General features: G+C 36.0%; 1 protein-coding gene across 6 annotated transcripts in view; it reads right to left on the minus strand.

Annotated features, from left to right (window-relative positions):
- Window positions 1–23,614, minus strand: part of CNOT6 (CCR4-NOT transcription complex subunit 6) — a 66,893-nt gene that overhangs the window by 26,956 nt on the left and 16,323 nt on the right. For 4 of the 6 annotated variants that reach the window (XR_003792753.1, XM_029217581.1, XM_029217580.1 and 1 more), the window contains exons 3-4: window positions 2,904–3,090; window positions 842–927 (exon numbers count right to left, since the gene is read on the minus strand). The exons of 1 other annotated variant lie outside the window; for it this stretch is intronic. Coding sequence is in view for 4 of the 5 variants with exons in the window: in XM_029217581.1 (XP_029073414.1) it covers window positions 842–927; window positions 2,904–3,090 (273 nt within the window). In the remaining variant the exon portion in view is untranslated. Of the gene's footprint in view, window positions 1–841; window positions 928–2,903; window positions 3,091–3,844; window positions 3,900–23,614 lie in introns of all 6 variants that reach the window. One more of the 6 variants, XM_029217583.1, reaches the window with a different exon arrangement.

The following is a 23,614-nucleotide window of genomic DNA, read 5'->3' on the forward strand; positions in this document are numbered from 1 at the left end:
TCACTTTATAACTGTATTTTTAAGAAATAAAAGTACACTTCTTGAAGACTTCATCATGTGATTTTTTTGGGGGGCCACACCACATAGCATGTGGGATCTTAGTTCCCCCACCAGGGATCAAACCCATGCCCCCTGCAGCAAAGGGCAGAGTCATAACCACTGGACTGCCAGGGAAGTCCCCCTGTGATCTTTTTTAAGGAATCAATTATAGAGTAAGCTGGATACATCTACAAGACTGGTGAAGAACCACAATGTGATAAAAAAATTTATAGGTTTTGACATATTATTAAAATGGGACTTTTAACCTTGCTGGTTTAAAAAAATATTTCCCAATAGTTCTTACTAGGTTAATTATGTCCCCGAGTTCTAAAATATTAGTAAAGTCCTTATAAATCAATTTTATTTTTGAGTTTTAAAGAAATGCTTAAATACTGGTCTTTATTAGAGGATCCAAACAGATCAAAATTTTCTACTTGCTTTCTGCATTTTGTGAGAATCTCCATTTTTTGAGATTTGAACATAAAACAAACAAATAAAAAAAGCTGTTTTACAGCATGATGAAATGAAGTCTGACGTCAGGAATGTATCACCAAAACATAGAGGTGGCTAAAAGAAAGGCTAGAAAAGCAAGGCTGGGCTAGGAGCAAAAAATAAGAAGACGACTAGCAGACAATCTATAGGTGAAAAAGAAAGAAAACCATTGGACTGTATCTAACAAAATGATGAACTCTGGGGAAGAGTGAACCTGCAAATCCCTGGCAAAAGGATTCCCTTTAATGGCTTCTTTAGACTCAAAGACATACATACAAACCACAAGAAGCACAAATATGGGAAGTCATACCTTTCAGGCCTAAAGTCTGCAACTGAAACAGTTTTCCCAGCTCAAAAGGTAGAACTCGTAACAGGTTGTTATTTAAATGGAGTTCCCTGTTGATGTAAAAATTCCAGGAAGTCAGAAGATATATTAACCTTTAACTAACAGCTAAAATCAACAATATAATTTCTAGGAATATAAGGTGTAAGTTCCTAAGAATACAAAATTTAGTATTATATGCCAATGTCTAGTATAGTGCTTCTTAAATCATATGTGGTTAGAAAAACAAACAAACAAAAAGACACAACAAAAAACCCCAAACTGCCACAGACCAATACATTTGTAAAACATAGGAAAAAAATCAATTACTATAAAAATGTGATGAGAAAAAAAAAGACCAACAAAATATAAGCCCCAATTTTTTTAAGGGTATTGGATTCAAAAGACACTTGCTGTGTATCTCACTGCAGGCTGGTGACACACTTTGAAAATGGCACAGTCCAGATACCACCCTGAGAGCAGAACTGGTCTAGCATACATGGAGGTCTAATACACATGTTTAAGAAAGTGGAAATGATAAAACAGCCTAACATGTGAACTGTTAAAAGAAAATTTAAATGATCATATAGTACCAAATCAAAATAGTTTACGGTAGTTGTACAATATGTTTATGATTAATAATACTAAAGTTTTACTTTAGAAATAATGGCAGCTATATTAATAGCTACTGATTATTTTAATGATTTGTTTTGTATAGAAAATATAACTATGAAAGGAATCTTCAGTAGGAAAAAAAGACCCAATATTAAGATATTGGCAATGTCCTATGATAAGTTTTATTTGTCAATGTTTACATGTGAATGTGAACTACTGATACTTCTATAGCCCTTGGTTCTTGGAATTTAAATGAAGCTTGGTTACCACTGAGTAAACCAGAGGTTGGTGAGGCCATAAACTGAATAAGAAAAACTCACTCTGAATACTTGGTTCCTGTTTATTTCCAAATATATCACACAGGAAAGGAGGTCCTTTAAGTAAATTTGGTTCAGGAGATTAAAAATAGTCATGGTATACACTCAATAATTAAGCCTAAAAAATGTCAAAGGGCTGGAATGGAAGCAATAGAGGTAAAGAAACTCTCACAAGGTCCTTATTCCTTTTTACTATGCAGCAAATGATAGAAGGCAGCAGAAAAGCCAGTGGAATTTAAAAAAAAAGGGGGGGGGGTAATATGAAATGGGGCAAGATTTTCTATTGGGATTAACATAATAGCTGGAAATTGGCTTTATATTCAATCTGGGTAGATCTCATCTATCTTATAAAACAGAGGTTACAGCAATTACCATTTACTAATACAATATGTACCAAGCAGAGTTGCTAGTAGTTTCTTAGTCATTATCTCAAATATCTCTAATCTCATCCTTAGTTGGGTCATTATCATAGCAACTTCATGGATGAAGAAACACTCTGCAAGGTTGTATGAAGCTTGCCCAAAATCACACAACTTGTAAATGACTGAGTCAGGTTTCTAACCTGAACTCTGTGTGACTCCACATCCTATCAACCTCCTATAGCCCACACTATAGGTCCCCATATTCAATCACTAATTCTAGCTTCTTTCAAGTCCTGGCTTTGTTACTGTCATGCATACAAGCCCTGGGATGGCCAAAATGGGATCATTAATTGTCAATGGCTTCCTGGATCCCATATTAAGGATGGTACAGGGCCCCAGAATTTAGTGGGGGAAAAGCATCTCAACTGTCTGTCACAGGTGAGTGAATATATGGGATAATACAAGTGCCTTCTATTTGTTTGCCCCACTTTGTCCAAAAATTTTGTTTCAAAAATAAAGTATATTACACAAAACAGCAATAAAGTAAATTTTAGGCAATGGATCTAAATGACTTATTTATTAGCTGACATTCAATTTTCCCAGAAAACTTTACCTGAAGAACATAGTCATGTTTAATTGTGTTCAAATACCATTAAATTGACAATGTCTTTTCCCAACAAAGTGGTGTTTCCTAACAATATAATAATATATTCTTTTAGGGGGTATATAGCTATGTACTAAGTTGAATCTGTATACCTGAGTGATACCATGTTTCCGAGTTCTGCTGGTAAACTCCGGATTTTATTAGAGGACAGGTCCAGATACACCAGATTGTGAAGCTTGGCAATGTCTGAAGGAATGCGGGACAGGGAATTGTCACTTAGATACAAAGCTGTCAAGTGAGTTAGTGACCACAAAGATGAGCTTAAGCTTCTTACTTTTCCTGTAAAAGAAGAAAAAAATGGGTTAAGAATTATATAGTGTTCTATACCAAATGGAAAATAGATAGCTAGTGGGAAGGAGCTGCAGAGCACAGGTAGATCAGCTTGGTGCTTTGCATCCACCTAGAGGGGTGGGATAGGGAGGATGGGAGGGAGATGCAAGAGGAAGGAGATATGGGGATATATGTATATGTATAGCTGATTCACTTTGCTGAACAGCAGAAACTAACACACCATTGTAAAGCAATTATACTACAATAAAGATGTTAAAAAAATTATATAGTGTTCTCTACAGTTTGGTCCCTGGATTAAGTAACATTTTAGATATTTTATTGAGTAATAATTTTTTAAAAATAAATTTATTTATTTTTGGCTGTGTTGGGTCTTCGTTGCTGCACATGGGCTTTCTCAAGTTGTGGCGAGTGGGGGCTACTCTTCATTGTGCTGTGCGGGCTTCTCATTGTGGTGGCTTCTCTTGTTGCGGAGCACGGGCTCTAGGAGCATAGGCTTCAGTAGTTGTGGAGAGGGGGCTTCAGTAGTTGTGGCTTGCGGGCTCTAGAGCACAGGCTCAGTAGTTGTGGCGCACAGGCTTAGTTGCTCCGCGGCATGTGGGATCTTCCTGGACCTGGGCTCAACCCGTATCCCCTGCATTTGCAGGTGGATTCTTAACCACTGTGCCACCAGGGAAGTCCCATATTGAGTAATAACTTATCACACAAAAAATTGTGAGAAAGGGGTCAATAGTAGAAACCTTACCGATTCTAGAACAATTCACTGCTATGATTAAGTTATAAACTCTCCACTTGGCAGACTAAAAAAAAAAAAAACCCATTTAAGGCAATATATCAATATTTAGATTCCATTGTTATTTTTAAGAATACAATAGTTAAGACTTTATCCTTTAAATTAGCCTCAGCTATGACAAGAAAAAGCATGAATAATTTATAGTAATGATAAGTCCAATATTTCAACATGAATGATTTGGACTTATGCAAAAAAAAATCAAATCTAGTATCTCAGAGGCTATTCATAATCTATACTCCAGAAAACAAGAATTTTGCCTAAAAACAGAAGATACGTGAGATATTCTCAGCTTAGCAAACTTTTAAAACCAAGAGTACCAAAGTAATAATTTCATCAATAATCATGTAATTAGACAAATCTGTACTGTATAATTAAAAGGAAAAATACCTGCCCAGAAGCATTTCAGATATTAAGTCATAACTATACATAATCAAACAGTAACAGACATAGGATTCAAGAGGTAAGAGTTGTGACTAGAAACAATAATTTCTTTCAATGCAATATTAAATCTGTACTTTGGCAGTTCGTGGTAAGATGACAATTGTTTCTAAATTCACCTAAGAATTTTCCCCATAATATATATATATATATATATATTTTTGTGGTATGTGGGCCTCTCACTGTTGTGGCCTCTCCCATTGCGGAGTGCAGGCTCCAGACGTGCAGGCTCAGCAGCCATGGCTCACGGGCCCAGCCATTCCACAGCATATGGGATCTTCCCAGACCAGGGCATGAACCCGTGTCCCCTGCATCGGCAGGCACTCTCAACCACTGCGCCACCAGGGAAGTCTTCCCCATAATATTTTTAATAGTGCAGGTTATAGTTTGAGAGAGAATGAAACAAATGGATGTAATGAAAATATAAATCTTTGAAAACTGATTTTCTATTGGCTGAAAAAGCAGTCTAGAGACTTCTAATCAAAATGGAATAACAGGGACCAAATTTACTATCCCACCTGAACAAGTATAAAACCAGACAATATACATGAATCAACAAATATCAGAGATCAATCAGGAGATCCAATCGGCACAGGAGAGTGATCCCTGAAGGATGAAAAACAAACAAGACAGGCCAACAGCAGCACAGGGAGGGGATTCCAGGGAAAGAACACTGATCTCCCGCAAGTTCAGGACACAGAGCGAATGTCCAGGGAAGCCAGGATGACTAGAATTTACAAAGGCAGAGTACCAGAGAGGAGAGAGATGAACAGAAAGGTCTGGAAATTTGAGGTTCCCCTCAAGTTGTCAACTGAGTACTGATCACCATATGTATGTGAAAAATTGCCTGAGCCAGAGGAAAAAAACACCCAAAACGAGTAAAGGTAACAACCCCTAGGTTCACACATCACCCAGGTTCACACATCACTCAATAAGGTAAAATTCACAATATCTGGCACCCAATTAAAAATTACTAGGTATGCAAAGAAACAGGAAAATATCATCCATAATGAAAAGTCAGTCAATTAAGACCAGTCCAGAAAAGATAATGATGATAAAATTAGCAGACATTAAAAGTTACTTTAATTACATTCCATATGGTCAGAAGCTAGAAGGCTAAACATAGTAACTAGTGATACAAGATAGCACACTCAAATTGAATTTCTAAAGTTGAACACCATGGTTAAGAGGAAATGGGGAATGACTGCTAATGTGTTGAGGGGACAGTGAAAATGTTCTCAAATTGACTATGGTAATGGGTGCACAACTCTGTAAATATATAAAAACTACTGAATTTGCACCTTAAGTGGGTGAATTGTGTGAATTATACTGTTACCAATTACAGCTGTCACCAAAAGAGAGGCAAACAGACACACACATACAGAGACAGAAAAATTTCCACATTAATGCACTGAAGGAAAAATGTCCTATCGATCTAGCAACCCAGAAAAAAACTTTCAAGAGTGATGGCAAACTGCAAAATGAAAAGAGCTATGGAGATGGATGGTAGTGATGGATGCACAACATTATGAATGTATCTGATAAAAAAACCTTCCCACAAAGAATATTCTAGAACGAGAAGAGTTCATTGGCGAATACTACCAAACATTTAAGGAAGAATTAATATCAATTCTACACAAATTCATCCAGAAAACTGAAGAGGACACTTCCCAACTCATTCTATAAGGTCATCATCATCCTAACACCAAAACCAGACAAAACTAGTACAAGAAAGTTACAAAATGACATCCTCATGAACATAAATGTAAACTGACAAAACAGATCCAACAATATATTAAAAGGATAATGACCAAGTAAGATTTGTGCCAGAAAATGCTAGGTTTGTTGAACATTCAAAAAATATAATTTAAAAAATGTTTTCTCAGAAAAGAAAATCATCTAAATAAATGCAGGAAGAGCATTTGACAAAATCAGCATCCATTCCTGATTTTTAAAACTCTCATACCAGCTGATTTTTCAGCAGCAACTCTACAGGCCAGAGGGGAGTGGCACAATATATTTAAAGTAATGAAAGGGAAAAACCTACAACCAAGAATATTCTACCCAGCAAGGCTCTCATTCAGATTTGGAGAAATCAAAAGCTTTACAGACAAGCAAAAGCTAAGCTTTACAACAAACCAGCTTTACAACAAATGTTAAGGGAACTTCTCTAGGTGAAAAATAAAAGGCCACAACTAGAAAGAAAGTTATGAAAATGAAAAAGCTCACCAGTAAAGGCAAGCATACAGTAAAAGTAGGAAATCATACACACACACAATCCTAGTAGGGAGGCTAAAAAACAAAAAGTAGTAAAATCACTATGTCCACAATAAGAAGTTAAGAGATACGCAAAAAAATAAGACGTAAAATGTGATATCAAAAACACTAATTGTAAGGGGAGGAGAGTACAAATGCAGGGTTTTTAGAACGCATATACACTGCTATACAAACCTCATGGTAACCACAAACCAAGTATCTATAATAGATATACACACAAAAAAGAAAAAGGAATTCAAACGTAACACTAAAGACAGTCATCAAATCACAAGAGAACAAAAGAAGAAAAGGGAAAAAAGACCTAAAAAACCAAATCTAAAACAATTAACAAAATGGCAAATAGAATATACATATCAATAATTACCTTAAACGTAAATAGACTAAATGCTCCAACCAAAAGACACAGAGTGGCTGAACGGATGCAAAAACAATACCCTATATACGCTACCTACAAAACACTCACTTCAGAACTAAAGACACACAGAGTGAGTGAATGGAAAAAAGGAATTCTACCCAAATGGAAACCAAAAGAAAGCCAGAGTAGCAATACTTATATCAGACAAACAGACTTTAAAATAAACATTGTTTCAGAAGACCAAGAAGGACACTACATAATGACCAAAGGATCAATCCAGTAAGAAGATATAACAACTGTAAATATATATGCACCCAACATAGAAGCACTTAAATATATAAGGCAAATATTAACATACATAAAAGGAGAAATCAACAATAACACAATAATAGTAGGGGACTTAACACCCCACTTACATCAACGGACAAGTCATCAGAGAGAAAATCAATAAGGAAACAGAGACCCTAAATGACACATTAGACAAAATAGACTTAATTGATAAATATATAGAGCATTCCATCCAAAAGCAGCAGAATAAACATTCTTTTCAAGTGCACATGGAACATTCTCCAGGACAGATCACATGCTAGGCCACAAAACAAGCCTTGGTAAATTTAAGAAAACTGAAATCATATTAAGCATCTTTTCTGACCACAATGCTATGAGACCAGAAATCAACTACAAGGAAAAAAAATGCAAAAAACACAAACAATATTCTATTAAACAGTCAATGCACCACTGAAGAAATCAAAGAGGAAATCAAAAATACCTAGAGACAAGTGAAAATGAAACTGAAAACACAATGATCCAAAACCTATGGGACACAGCAAAGGCAGTTCTAAGAGGGAAATTTATAGTGATACAAGCTAACCTCAGGAAACAAGAAAAATCTCAAATAAACAACCTAAACTTACACCTAAAGCAACCAGAGAAAGAACAAACAAAACCCAAAGTTAGCAGAAGGAAAGAAATCATGAAGATCAGAGCAGAAATAAATGAAATGGAGACTAAAAAAATAATAAAGATCAATAAAACTAAAAGTTGGTTCTTTGAAAAGATAAACAAAATTGATAAACCTTTAGCCAGACTCATCAAGATAAAAGGGGACAGGGCCCAAATCAATAAAATCAGAAATGAAAAAAGGAGAAGTTACAACCGATACCACAGAAATACAAAGGATCATAAGAGACTACTATGAACAACTATATACCAATAAAATGGACAATCTATAAGAAATGGACAAATTCTTAGAAAGGTATAATCTCCCAAGAATTAACCAGGAAGAAATAGAAAACATGAACAGACCAATTACCAGTATTGATTTTGAATCAATAACTTTAAAACTCCCAACAAACAAAAGTCCAGGACCAGATGGCTTCACTGGTGAATTCTACTAAATTTTTAGAGAAGAGTTAACATCTAACCTTCTAAAATTATTCCAAAAAATTATAGAGGAAGGAACATTTCTAATCTCGTTCTATGAGACCAGCATCACCCTGATACCAAAATCAGACAAAGATATAACAAAAAAAATTACAGGCCAATATCACTGATGAACATAGATGCAAAAATCCTCAACAAAATAATAGCAAATTGAATCCAACAACACATTAAAAGGATCATACACCATGATCAAGTGGGATTTATCCCAGGGATGCAAGGATTTTTCAATATCCACAAACCAATCAATGGGATACACCACATTAACAAATTGAAGAATAAAAACCATAGGATCATCTCAATAGATACAGAAAACACTTCTGAAAAAAACCAACATACATTTATGATAAAAAAAACTCTCCAGAGCTTGTGGATATAGAGGGAACTTACCTCAACACAATAAAGGTCATATATGACAAACCCACAGCTAGCATCATACTCAATGGTGAAAAGCTGAAAGCATTCCCTCTAAGATCAGGAACAAGACAAGGATGCCCACTCTTGCCACTTTTTTCAACATAGTTTGGAAATCTTAGCCACAGCAATCAGACGAGAAATAAAAGGAATCAAATTAGAAAGGAAGAAGTAAAACTGTCACTGTTTGCAGATGACATGACACTATACATAGAACATTCTAAGGATGCCACCAGAAAACTACTAGAGCTCATCAATGAATTCGGTAAAGTTGCAGGATACAAAATTAATATACAGAAATCTGTTGCATTTCTATACACTAACAACAAACTACCAGAAAGAAATGAAAGAAACATCATTTTGCATCACATCAAAAAGAATAAAATACCTAGGAACTTACCTAAAGAGGCAAAAGACCTGTACTCCAAACAACAGACCCTAATGAAAGAAACTGAAGACAACAAACACAGATGGAAAGATATATCATGTTTTGGATTGGAAGAATCAATAATGTTAAAATGACCATACTATCAAAGGCAATCTACAGATTCAATGCAATCCCTATCAAATTAACAATGGCATTTTTCACAGAACTAGAACAACAAATTTTAAATTTGTATCAAAACAGAAAAGACCTCGAACAGCCAAAACAATCTTGAGAAAGAAAAACAGAGTGGGAGGAATTATACCCCCTGACTTCAGACTATACTACAAGCTACAGTACTCAAAACAGTATGGTACTGTGACAAAAACAGACACATAGATCAGTGGAACAGGACAGAAAGCCCAGAAATAAACCTACACACTTATGGTCAATTAATCTATGACAAAGGAGGTAAGACTACACAACAGAGAAAAGACAATCTCTTCAAAAAGTGGTATTGGGAAAACTGGACAGCTATATGTAAATGAGTGAAATTAGTACATTCTCTAACACCATGTACAAAAATAAACTCAAAATGGATTTAAGACCTAAATTTAAGACCAGATACTAAAAAACTCCTATAGGAAAACATAGGCAGAACAATCTTTGACATAAACTGCAGCAATATTTTTTTGGGATCTGTCTCCTAAAGTAAAGGAAATAAAAGCAAAAATAAACAAATGCAACCTAATTAAACTTAAAAGCTTTTGCACAGCAAAGGAAACCATCAACAAAACAAAAAGACAACCTACTCAATGGGAGTAAATATTTGCAAATGATATGACCTATAAGGGATTAATATCCAACATATATAAAAAGTTCATACAACTCAATATCAAAAACAACCAACCCGATTAAAAAATGGGCAGAACTGATTAGTTTTCCAAAGAGGAAATGTAGATGGCCAACAGGCACATGAAAAGATGCTCAACATCTCTTATCATTGGGAAATGCAAATTAAAACCACAATGAGATACCCCTCACACCTGTCAGAATGGCTATCACCAAAAAGAACACTAATAACAAATGTTGGTAAGGAGGTAGAGGAAAGGGAACCCTCCTACACTGTTGGTGGGAATGTAAACTGGCGCAGCCACTGTGGAAAACAGTATGAGGTTTCTCAAAAAACTAAAAATAGAATTACCAGATGATCCAGCAATTCCACTCTTTAAACACTAATTCCAAAAGATACATGCTTCTCAATATTAATAGCAGCATTATTTGCAATTGCTAAGACATGGAAGCAACCTAAGTGTCCATCAACAGATGAATGGATAAAGATGTGGTATATAGATACAATGAAATACTGCTCGGCCATAAAAAGGAATGAAATTTTGCCATTTGCAGCAACATGGATGGACTTGGAAGGCATTATGCTAAGTGAATAAGTCAGAAAGAGAAAGACAAATGTTGTATGATATCATTTATATATGGAATCTAAAAAATATATGTAGTGAATATAACAAAAAGGAGGTACACACTCACAGATATAGAGAACAGACTAGTAGTTACCAGTGGTGGGAGGGCGGGGGCGATATACGGGTGGGAGGTACAAACTACTGGGTGAAAGACAGGCCACAAGGATGTACTGTACAACACGGAGAATATAGCCAATATTCTATAATAACTGTAAATGGAGTGTAACCTCTAAAGATTGTATAAGAAATTTGAAAAAACTTTTTAATAAAAATAAAATAAAATGAATCCTCTTGTACACTAAAAAAAAAATTTTAAACTCTCAGTAAGCTAAGAATAGAGAGCTTCCTCAATCTTGATAAAGGGCATCTACAAAAAGCTTAGTGGTTAAGGGATAAATCCTTTCCCTAAGGTCAGAAACAAAGCAAGAATATCTACTCTCACCACTACCATTCAACATTATACCAGAAGTTCTAGCCATTCCAAGAAGAAAAATTAAAAACTGAAAAGGGAAAAGTAAAGCTCTTTATTTGCAAATACCAAATCATCTATTTAAAAATCCTATGGAATCTATAAAAATGCTACCAATATGTGAGTTTAGCAAAGTCATAGAACAAAAGATCGATATACAAAAATACTGTATTTCTGTATGCTAGCAATGAACAATCAGAAACTGAAATTTAAAAATCGTAACATTTACAATTACTGTATTATATATCAAAATTATGAAACATTTAGGGGTAAATTTGACCCAAAAAATGTGCAGAACCCATGTATACTAAGAACTACAAAACAATGCTGAGAGAAATGAAAGAAGTCCTAAGTAAGTGAAGAGAGATACAGCGTTCACAGGTCAGAAGATTCAATATTGTTAAGATGTTAGATCTCCCCAAAGTGGTTTACAGAGTCAACACAATCCCAATGAAAATACCAACAAGTTTGAAACTGGCATGCTGATTTTAAAATTCATATGAAAATTCAAAGGACTCAGAAAAGGCAAAGCAACTCTGAAAAAGAACAAAGCTAAAAGACCAACACTACCTGATTTCAGGACTAATTATATAAAGAACTCTCAAAACTCAATAAAAAGAAAACAACCTAAAACAGGTAAATGATGTGAACAGACACTTCACCAAAGACGACATAGAGATGGCAAATAATCACATGAAAAGATGCTCAACATGAGTAGTCATTAGGAAAATTCAAATTAAAACCACAATGAGATACCACTGCATACCCAGAAGAATGGCTAAAATTAAAAAGACTTGCCTTGCCAAGTGTTGGTGAGGGTACGGATCAACGACATGTAACAGGAATGTAAAATGAGACAACCTCTTTGCAAAACAGTCTGTCAGTATTTTTAAAAGTTAGACATACACCTATCATATGACCAGTTCCATTCTTAGGTATTTGCCCAAGAGAAACAAAGCTATGCCCACACAAAGACTTACACATAAAATGTTCACAGTAGCTTAATTTGTAATACCCAAACACTAGAAATCATCCAAATATGTTCATCAACAAGTGAATGATAAACAAATGTTGGCATATCCAAATAATGGAATAATAATAATAAAAAGAATGAAGTACTACTGACCAACAAAAATGGATAAATCTCAAATTAAGTAGAGTAGACAAAAATAAAAGAGTACATACCTTATGACTTCATTTACATAAAAATTCTACAAAATGTAATCTATGGTTATAGAAACCAGAACAGTGGTTGCCTGTGTATGGGAGAGGGGATGAAGAAATGAGGGTGGCAGGGAAGGATGGATTACAAATTTAGGGGAATGATGGGTATGTTCATTCTTGAATGTGGTGATGGTTTCAAAGATGTACACATAGATCAAAATATATCACATTACTCAATTATTACATGTCAACTATACCTCAATAAAGTTGTGTAATAAAATCTATCTTGATCTAAGAAGGTGTTTTTCCTTACTGTATAATAAGAGTAGAATCTGTGACACAGACTATTTGTAAACTCAATTTGATTTACTTAATTTTCAGGTCATAAAACTGAAACACACAGCTAATATTCAATATGAGTAAAGCACTTAAAATATAATAAACTATTTACTGAGAGCCTACCACGTGTTTCAGCCCCCTACACTCAAGGTACTACTTAATAAGAAAAGGTAAAAGGACTTGAAAAATGTATTTTTATACTCCAACTTAATTGGAAGGATATAAAATTCTCAAACAATAAGGTAGCCTAAAAGAAAACCAGAAAGTCTGTGAAGAAGGGAAGGGAAAAATAAAAGTCAAGTATAAGGAATCATGTATAAATACATCAATCATACAGGGGTTGGAGACAGAAGGGAAGGGAAGACTCAGATCTCTACCATACGCCAAAAAGAAAAGTTCTGGCATAAATTTATAAACACCAAAACCCAGAAAAGAAATGGAAGAGAATATATCTAAGCATAACTCATATCCTAGAATCCAACAATGAAAGCACTGTCAGGTTTGAATTCATTAAAATTTAAAACCTCTACAGTTGACCTTTGAACAATGTGGAGGCTCCACACATAACCTGCAGTAAGTCCTCTGTATCTGCAGTTCTGCATCCTCGGATTCAACCAACCTTGGATCGTGTAGTACTGCAGTGTGCATTTACTGAAAAAAACCTGCATATAAGAGGGCCTATGCAGTTCAAACCGGTAATTTCAAGGGTCAACTGTATATGGTGGAGATGTCAACATGTTCGGCAGCCAAAGAGATAACATCCATTAATTCAGCCAACTTTCAGTGACTAGTATGCTGGTGTGGGGACAGAATGGTAAATAAGACAAAGTTCCTACCCTCAGGATTTTTTATGTGAGCTCCATAATAAAAAATAAAACAAAAAGTATGGGCTTCCCTGGTGGCACAGTGGTTAAGAATCCGCCTGCCAATGCAGGGGACGTGGGTTTGACCCCTGGTCTGGGAAGATCCCAAATGCCGTGGAGCAACTAAGCCTGTGCGCCACAACTACTGAGCCTGTGCTCTAGAGCCTGCGAGCCACAACTACTGAGCCCATGCACCTAGAGCCTGAGCTCTGCAACAAGAGAAGCCACTGCAAATGAGAAGCCTGCGCACCGCAATGAAAAGTAGCCCCTGCTCGCTGCAGCTAAAGAAAGCAGCGTGAAGCAACAAAGACCCAACGCAGCCAAAAATAAATAAATGAAATAAATTTTTAAACAATAAAACAAAAAATAAAGCAATCAGCAATAGGAAAACAAACAACAGATAAGAACAAGTAAACCAATCAATAAAAAACAAAGGATCAGTAATTTTAAAAAGTTTATTTCAGTAATGAAAGAGATGCACATTTAAATAAAACACTTCTACCTATGAAAATAGCAAAGAAGATTAATACCCAGTAATGACAAGGCTAAGGGGAAAACAGATGCACTCATGCATTATGGGAAAAATACAACCATATTTTAAACCATATTTTAATCCTGTAGTAACAGCTACTAAAATTTTAAATCTGAATATTCTTTGCCCCACCACAATTCCACGTTTACCTTATGAAAATGCTATTCAAGTATGCCAAGATATATACTGTTAGTAGTAGGGAAAAATTTGAAATAATGATCATTAATAGGGCATACTTAAATTTTGGATCACACATACAATGCAATTCTGCAGCCATTAAAGAGGATGCAGTAGAGCTATATACATTGATATGGAAAGATTTTTTTTAAAAAAAAGAAAGTTGGAAAAAAGCAAATTTCAAAGCATTATAGTACTCCATTTTTGAAAAAAATTTGGTTTAAAAGATCAAAAGTTGGGCTTCCCTGGTGGCGCAGTGGTTGAGAGTCCGCCTGCCGATTCAGGGGACACGGGTTCGTGCCCCAGTCCAGGAAGATCCCACATGCCGCGGAGCAGCTGGGCCCGTAAGCCATGGCCACTGAGCCTGCGCGTCCAGAGCCTGTGCTCCGCAATGGGAGAGGCCACAACAGTGAGAGGCCCATGTACCACCAAAACAAAAAAAAGAAAAAAAGATCAAAGGTTATAGAAGCAAAAGAATGTAACATACTGTAGAGAAAGATAAATCTCTACTAGTAGAACTAGGTAATCCAAGAAATTAAGGTTCCTAATTTTCTGGTAGAGGGCAATGAACAAGGAAGACAACTTTTGAGGTTCTGATGACATCTATTTACTTCTCCATAAACTGAACACATTCATGAGCACTCAAAAATTTGCATTCAAGTTTAAGCAGTTTAGTGACTTGAGAAAAGCTGGGATTATCCTGGTCTAGGTTAAGAGCCCTGTTTTGATAAGTAATTTCATTCTAAAGTGCCCAGAATCCTTTATTGCTAAATATCAGGAGACAGAAAGAATCTAATTAGTGCTCCCTGAAATGAGAGGGGTGATTAGCAAACACTAAAGAGATCAGGTATAATCACGGTTACCTACAGAGAGATCAATCACTACCTCTACATTTGCAGATTCAGAAAAAAACCCGAAATCTTGACTAAATCTCTAAAACTCTGACATCGTAGAAGAAATAAGAATTACAGTTGATCTTCATTACTCCTGGATTCTGTATTTGCAATTTGCCCACTCCTTCAAATTTATGTGTAATTCCCAAATCAATTCTTACAACGATTTCACAGTCATTCACAAATATGCGCAGAGTAGTAAAAATTGGAGCTGCTCAAGTTTCCAGCTGAGGTCCAACAAGGCAACACTCTTTCTTCTTGTTGCAGCTCTCACAATGTAAACAAGTATCTTTTTCACTATTTAGTGCCACAGTTTTTGCATTTTTGTGCTTTCTAAGTGATTCTGATGTATAAAATGGCCCTCAATTGTAGTGCTGAATGCAAGGCTGTGTGATGTACCTTAGATAAAGCGTCCTTCAGGCACAAGTTACAGGGCTGCTGGCCATGAGTTTAATTTTAATGAGTGACAACATATATTAAACAAGGTGTCTTTAAATAGAAATACACAAAACAGCTTAAGTATTGATCAGCTGACAAAAATGTTACCACCAGAGGTTCATAGGAACCTAACTCTTTATTTCCTCTGGGAGTAATGGTTCAGTATTTGCTAACTCAGGTAGTTATACAGAACATAACTACAGCGAATAATGAGAATCAACTATAATTGGAAAAGGTGGTAATCTGAATTTTTCTCCAGTCACAACTCCTGATGAAGTTCAAGACTAGGATTTCAGGCTCCTAGCAAGGGAAACTGCAACCTCACAAAAGGAAGACTCTGTTGTAAGATTTGGAAAGAAACTAGATTAAATTACACAAAGGGTGCCAAGGAAAACATCTGGCAGATTAAATACAGCAATAATGCTTAGTTTAAAAATAGCAGCGTTGACATGGGAGGAAATGAACTTAATGCACCAAGTGTTAAGTTCATATGAGTTAACAAATGGAAGTTTCGATCGATAAAGGAAAACACAATTACAAAGGTACATACACATCCGTTGAACTGTGGTGGGAAGGAATTCATGTCCTCATAGCAACAGAGAGATACAGCTTGTTCAAATTAAACAGATCTAATAAGTAAAAGAAGATTATACCTGAAGGTAATAAGCCTAGAACCTGAGAATGGAAAGACTAAGGCCAAATATTAGGAAGAAGACAAAAAGTGAGAGAAAGGGGAGAATGTTAGTTCAAAATAAAATGACCACCACAGTGTGATGTAGAAAAGAATGACACATTCAAAGTCAGGGGACTTACATTTTACAGTTCTGTGCTCTACCACTAAGTAGCTCTACCACTTAATAACTGCCCTTAAGAAAAGAAGATGTTTAGGGGCTTCCCTGGTGGCACAGTGGTTGAGAGTCCACCTGCTGATGCAGGGGACACGGGTTCGTGCTCCGGTCCGGGAGGATCCCACATGCCGTGGAGCGGCTGGGCCCGTGAGCCATGGCTGCTGAGCCTGTGTGCCCGAAGCCTGTGCTCCGCGGTGGGAGAGGCCACAGCGGTGAGAGGCCCGCGTACCACAAAAAAAAAGAAAAAGAAAAAGAAAAGAAGATATCTTTTTGCAAAGCTGAGTCACTAACATCTAAACTAGTTAATCTCCTTACACTTTTCTTAAAAACATAACATTTTTTAGATGAACATGCTTATTAAATAATACAGCACCATTAAAAAAAAATTCTATCACCCAGCATAACTACCATTATATCACATTCATATTGTTAATATAAAAAATAAATAGGAATCAAAATGGACTGAACTATACATGCTTCTTTAATTTGATTTAATAAAAGGAAAAATGAAAAACGAATGGAACTATATAGACCTTCAAACTTTTTTTTCTTTTTCTTTTGCTACAAAAGATTTTCTAAAATCCCTCTAAGGTTAAGAGAAATTCTAAAAAACATTAAAGGTTAGAGTCTTTATAGTTTTAACTGCATGCTTCACTTTTAAACTTGACTCCCTATAATAAAACAGAAAGAGATCATCGTTTTACATTTCTTCCCAACGAGTCATTACATTACTTCTGTCAAAATTACAAATGCATATACCATTTGACCTACAAATATATCAGCAGAAATACAAAATAACCTACAAGGTTATTCACTACAACACTGTTTGTCACAGACTGACCATCAGTACTGTACCACGGAAATAAATTACAGTACACATGTGATAGAACATTATGGAGCTAAAAACATATAGGAAAGCTATCTATATACTTATTTAGAAATCGCTCTAAAACATGTTACATTAAAAAAAAGAGCACAGTGCAGAAATATGTGTATAATATACTACCTTTTGAATTAAAAATAAGGTATGGAATAAGAATCTATTTTGTATATGCACAGAAGGATTCCAAAGGGATGCAAAAGAAATTAATAAAGTGTATGTGAATGGCCACATGACTGTGCATGCTAGGAGGTATAACAGGGGGATGAGAGACTTCCACTGTATACTTTTTTATATTCTCAAATGTCCCCTCTTCCTAAGATGTGGTTAACTCTGCCTTCCTCTGACTAACATCATTAACTCAGGAGTCAGCTGTTCTAAGGATGCTTTCCATGATTTCCCCTGTTTAAGACAATCTTAAAGATGATAAATGGTTCAAGCTTTCTCCCCTGTATTTATCATGGTTTGATAATTACCTTATTGTGGGAATTTCCTCCTATAGCCTGCTGGATTCCTGAAATCTTATATCCCATCAGAAGTTTCAGAATAAATGAATGAATGAGTGACATGTAAGTGATTCCAATGAGTTAATGATGGCCTCAGAGCCACCATTCAGTATCTGTTGCCTCTACTTGGGTTTCCCTCCTCCCCTGTTTACCCACCCCCACTATGAACTTCCATATAGCAGACACCAGGGTTGTCCAGGGGGTGGGCAGATGCACAAGCTGATAACATAACTAAAGCTACCTGACTCTGGAGCTACACTTCTCACATTACCAAAACAGAGCCAAATATAATATTTAATTTTTTAAAAAAATCAGAAGTATTTGATCCAGAATTTGAGAGACATGGTCTATCACTCTCCTATGGAAAAACAGTAAGTGTGAATACAGATTACTTTCATGATAAACTCAAGCTTTCAAAATGTTGGAAAATGTCACAAAGTAGAAAAGACTAGTATGCAGCCTACAGCCAGGGCACCTGATTCAAAGATCATTTAATGACCAAGGAGTCCAGACCCAAGCCCCTATTTCCTGGAAGGCTCCTGGATGTGGCTCTGGTTAGTACATTCTCCTTGCCCTACACTGCTACTTCAAGAGCCTGGAACAAGTAGTTGTTCTGGAATACAGATGTATCTCAAAACCAGGTAACCAGTGTTGCCCCCATACAATGAAAAAGCAATAAGACCACCACCAAATGAGGAATCTGAGAGTTGTTTGGTATCTGCAGATTCTTTAAGCAGAATTTTCAAATCTGTGCACATCTGGATTTCAGTTTCCTATAACAAGAGAGTAATTTGTTGTTGACCAATCATCCCACTGGGGGAAAGAAAAACTAGGTATAAATAGAGGAAGCACCCCCCCCCGCCCCAAAATGAGCTCAAAAGCAATGCAGGACTACAGAGGCAGCAAAGATGTGAGAGACAAAGAACCTGGAGGAAAGGGAAGCAAACAGAAGTAATGAGCGAGACACATCCCACCACATTACTTCTGGAAGAATATGTTGAATCACAAGCAGCAGAAGCAAGAAGATGAGGTGAAAGCTGGGGCTGAAAGACTGAGTTGTTGAGCACAACTTTAAGTCCTCTTACACATTTGGGAAGACAAAATGGGAACTGAAGAACCACCAAGATTCCAGTTAACCATCAAGATTCCAGTTGGCATCTACAAATGGAATAGGGGTGACCCTGCAGTAAGTCAACTCTTACAACCACTGAACACCAGGCTTAAATGAGATGAATGAATCCCTGATTAGATTAGGGTCACCCACCCATTCCTATCACAACTGCCTGACAAACACAGAAGCAAATTCACTCCTAAGAAAGAGAATACCATCCAGACCATCAAATTATTCTACCAATTCATATATAATTGCTAGTATTTAATAAAAATTACCAGACCAAGGGAGTGAAAAACAGAAGAAAAAGAGAAACAACAAAACAGAACCCCTAGGAGATTCAGATACTGGAGTTACCAAACACAATTTTTTTTTTTAAATTGATAGACTTACATTTTCAGCAAGATAGAGTAATATGGACTGGATTTACCCTCCCAACTAAAACAATGAAAAAACCGGACAAATATATGAAAAATTGAGTTTCAGACACTGGACACCAGGCAGCACAGGACAGTGATCGTTGATACATGGGGAACAAACAAGGTGAGCCCTTAAGACTGTTCCAGTTTACTGCTACAGTTTCCAGAAAGTAATGCAGGGAGACAGAAACCAGGTGGAGTCTGGCGATATTATGTAAGTTGAGGAGATAAAGCTGGGAGTCCAAAGATGCCACGGTGGCTATAGTTCACAGGGCAGAGGGCCAGAAAGGAGAGACTAAACAGATAGAAAGCTCTGGAGATCTGAAGAGAATACTCCCACCCACCCAGCCACTTTATCACAACTGGGAGGAATTTAGTGCAATTCAGTAATGAGTGCAAAGTGTCCACAGTAAGTCTGAAAGTAGTCTGGGCCCCAGAGATTCTCCAAACTGACCAGCCAAGGCCCCACACTGAGAAAAAAAAGCTCCAAAAATGGAAATAAAATTAAATAGGATAGGTATAAAAAGAGATGAAGGGAAAAAAAGGTCCAGATAAAAATGAGAGAAGGGAACAGAACCAGAAAGTTTCAGAAAACAATTTCCCACATTGTGAACACTCTGCAAACAAACAAAACACAGAAGAGGGAGCTCGGAAGTTAGAAAAAGTATCCTGAATCACAACTAGAAGTTCAGAAAAACTAAATTTAAATAAAAATGAACAACAGAAAAGTTTTAAGGTCAAATCCCATAAAAGTAGTTATATATTTTTAAAAGATAGTATAAGAAAAAAGAGTGTAAGGACTAGAATAACTCCCTATAGACAACAAAAACATAACACAAACACACCCCCAAAACTATCACCTACAATTTCAAAATGAGCTGAAAGGTATTAAGAAATGATAAAGCAATAAAAGAACATAAATCAGATTTAGAAAAACTCAGTAAAGGAAAACTAAACTACAAAGAACTTAATAATGCATAACCACACAAGAGAACACTTTTAAAAAAGAGAAAAAATTTTTTAAATCACAAAGGAAAAAATAAAAAAGGATTAAAAAACCAATCACTTTCTTATATACCAGAGATAAACAAATGGAATTTGACATGAAAAACACAATACCATTTAGCACCTCCCAAAATGAAATATTTAGTTATAAATCTAACAAAATATGCACATGCTCTATATGAGGAAAACTGTAAAACTCTGATGAAAGCTATCAAAGAACTAAATAAATGTAAAGATATTCCATGTTCCTGAATAGGAAGACTCAACTTTGTCAAAATGTCAGCTCTTCTCAACTTATCTATAGATTCAATGCCATCTCAACTAAATGCCCAGCAAATTATTTTGTGGATACTGACAAACTAATTCTAAAGTTTATATAGAAAGGAAAAAGATACAGAATAGCCAACACAAAATTGAAGGAGAGAACAAAATTTGGACGCTGTCTGACTTCAAGACTTACCATAAAGTTACAGTAATCAAGGCTGTCGTATTGGCAAAAGAACACATAAATAGATCCATGAAACAGAGCCCAGAAATAGACCCACATAAATACAATCAACTGATCTTTGACAAAGGAGCAAAGGCAATGCCATGGAGAAAACTCATTTCAACAAATGGTGCTGGAACAACCAGACATCCACAAGCCAAAAAAAAAAAAAAAAGCTAACCTTACACTCTTCATAAAAATTAACTCAAAATAGATCATACAACTAAACATAAAACACAAAACCATAAAACTCCTAGAAGATAACACAAGAGAAAATCTACATGATTTGAGTTTGCAATGACTTTACAAACACCACCAAAAGCACAATCTGTGAAAGAAATAATTAGTAAACTGGACTTTATTAAAATTAATAACTTCTGCTCTATGAAAGACACTGTTAAGAGAATGAGAAGACAAGTCACAGGCTGGGAGAAAACACTTGCAAAGACATAGCTGATAAGAAACTGTTATCTAATTTATACAAAGAACTCTTAAAACAAGAAAACAAACAACCCAATTAAAAAATGGGCAAAAGACCTGAACAGACACTTGCCCAAAGAAGATATGTACACAGTAAATAAGCATATGAAAAGATGGTCTTAGTCATATGTCATCAGGGAAATAAAATAACGAGATACCACTACACATACCCATTAGAATGGGCAAAATCCAGAACAATAACAACATCAAATGCTGGAGAGGACGTACAGCAACAGGAATTCTCATTCATTGCTAGTGGAAATGCAAAACGATACAGCCATTTTGGAAGACAGTTTGGCAGGGTTTTTTTTACAAAATTAAACATATTCTCACCATATGATCCAGCAATCGTGCTCCTTGGCATTTACCCAGGAGTTGAAAACTTACATCCACACAAAAACCTGCATGTGGACGTTTATAGCAGCTTTATTCATAACTGCTGAAACTTGGAAGTAACCAAGATATCCTTCAGTAGGTGAATGGATAAACTGCGATACATCTAGACAATGGAATATTACTTAGCACTAAAAAGAAATGAACTATCAAGCCATGAAAAGACATGGAGGAACTTAAACTCACATTACTAAGTCAAAGAACCCAATCTAAAAAGTCTACATACTGTTTGATTCCAAGGATGTGGCATTCTGGAAAAGGCAAAACTATGGAGACACTAAAAAGATCAATGGTTGCCAGGGGTTCAGGGGCAGCAAAGTAGGAAAGAACAGGCAGAGCACAGAGGATTTTCAGGGCAGTGAAACTATTCTGTATGATATGACAATGGTGGATACGTGTCATTATACATTTGTCTAAACCCCAAAATGTACAACACCAAGAGCGAATCCTAATGTAAACTATGAACTTTAGGTGATAATGACGTGTCAATGTAAGTTCATGGATTGTAACAGATGTACCACTCTGGTGGGGGATGTTGACAGTGGAGGGGTCATGCACTGTACTTTATGTCAAAGGTGCCTGTAAACCGAAAACTGCTCTAAAAAATAGTCTAGTAAAAAAAAAAAAATTAAAAATCAGCAGTTGCCAGGGGCTGAAAGTGGGGGGAGGGTCTGCCTACAATGGAGCAGGGGGAAGTTTTCTGGGGGGAATGAAACCATTCTATATTGTAATTGTGATGGTGGTTACACGACTGTCTGTCTGTACTTGTAAAAGAATGGTACAACAGTAAGGGACTGAACTTACTGTACTTTTTAAAAATTTATTTATTTTTTTTTTGTTTTTTTGCGGTACGCGGGCCTCTCACCGCTGTGGCCTCCCCCATCGCGGAGCACAGGCTCCGGATGTGCAGGCCCAGCCGCCATGGCTCACGGGATCCTCCCGGACCAGGGCACGAACCCACGTCCCCTGCATCGGCAGGCGGACTCTCAACCACTGCGCCACCAGGGAAGCCCTGTACTTTATTTTTAAAAGTGATTCTGAGACAAATATGGAAATACTCAAATTCAGAGAATAAATCTCTCAGAAAGAAAAATTAAAGCAAGGGATCAGAACAAATACTAAAATTATAATCCAAGGAAACTTTCCTGAAATTAAAAGAGAAAAAATTGAAACTACACACTGAAAGAGTATATTATACCTGAGAATATCAAGGCAGAACAACCTATACCAAAATATATTCAAGTAAAATTACTTATTTTAAGGGCAAATTACTTATTTTGGGCAAATCACTAATAATGAAAAAAAATCAGACTGTCATCAAGCCTACAGCAAAACTGGGGTAACATATTTAAGACACTTAAGGAAAGAATTCACATTTCCTTAATCCCAAGGAATTTCATTAAACCAAACTGACTCTCAAATATAAACTCTCAAATGAGTTTCTTGCAAGTTTCTTGATAACAACTTGCAAGAAACTCAGAATATTGTTCCCATGAGCCCTTTCTAAGGAAACATCTACAGAACAAGCTTCCAGAAAACCAAAATGATTAGGAAACAAATGAACTGGTAGGAGGTACTGAATATATAGTTACTTGCAAAACTAATTCTAAATGGGAGGGTTTATGCAAGTTAAATGGGAAAGCTGATAGTATGTAATGGCTACATACTATGACAATGTAGATTAAGTACAGCTATTTAATTGGGGGGGTGGATAAAACTCATATTACTGGCGGTATTTTTCTGTTATTGTAAGATTATTGTGTAATACGGGATAAAGCAATTAAGTAATTATGGGATACTCAAACTCCAGCATCCCATGACCCTGAGAACTGGGACTCTCAGTATGAAAGAAGATATAGATGTAATTATAAAAAAGGTTAATTAAAACTCCTGTTATTCTGAATTTGAGTCAAAAATAGTGTATTTTCTTAAGATATTTTAATTTTAAATAT

Source organism: Monodon monoceros, unplaced genomic scaffold (assembly GCF_005190385.1).
Source record: "Monodon monoceros isolate NGI ecotype Baffin Bay Population unplaced genomic scaffold, NGI_Narwhal_1 Super_Scaffold_12, whole genome shotgun sequence".
NCBI classification, from domain to species: Eukaryota; Metazoa; Chordata; class Mammalia; order Artiodactyla; family Monodontidae; genus Monodon; species Monodon monoceros.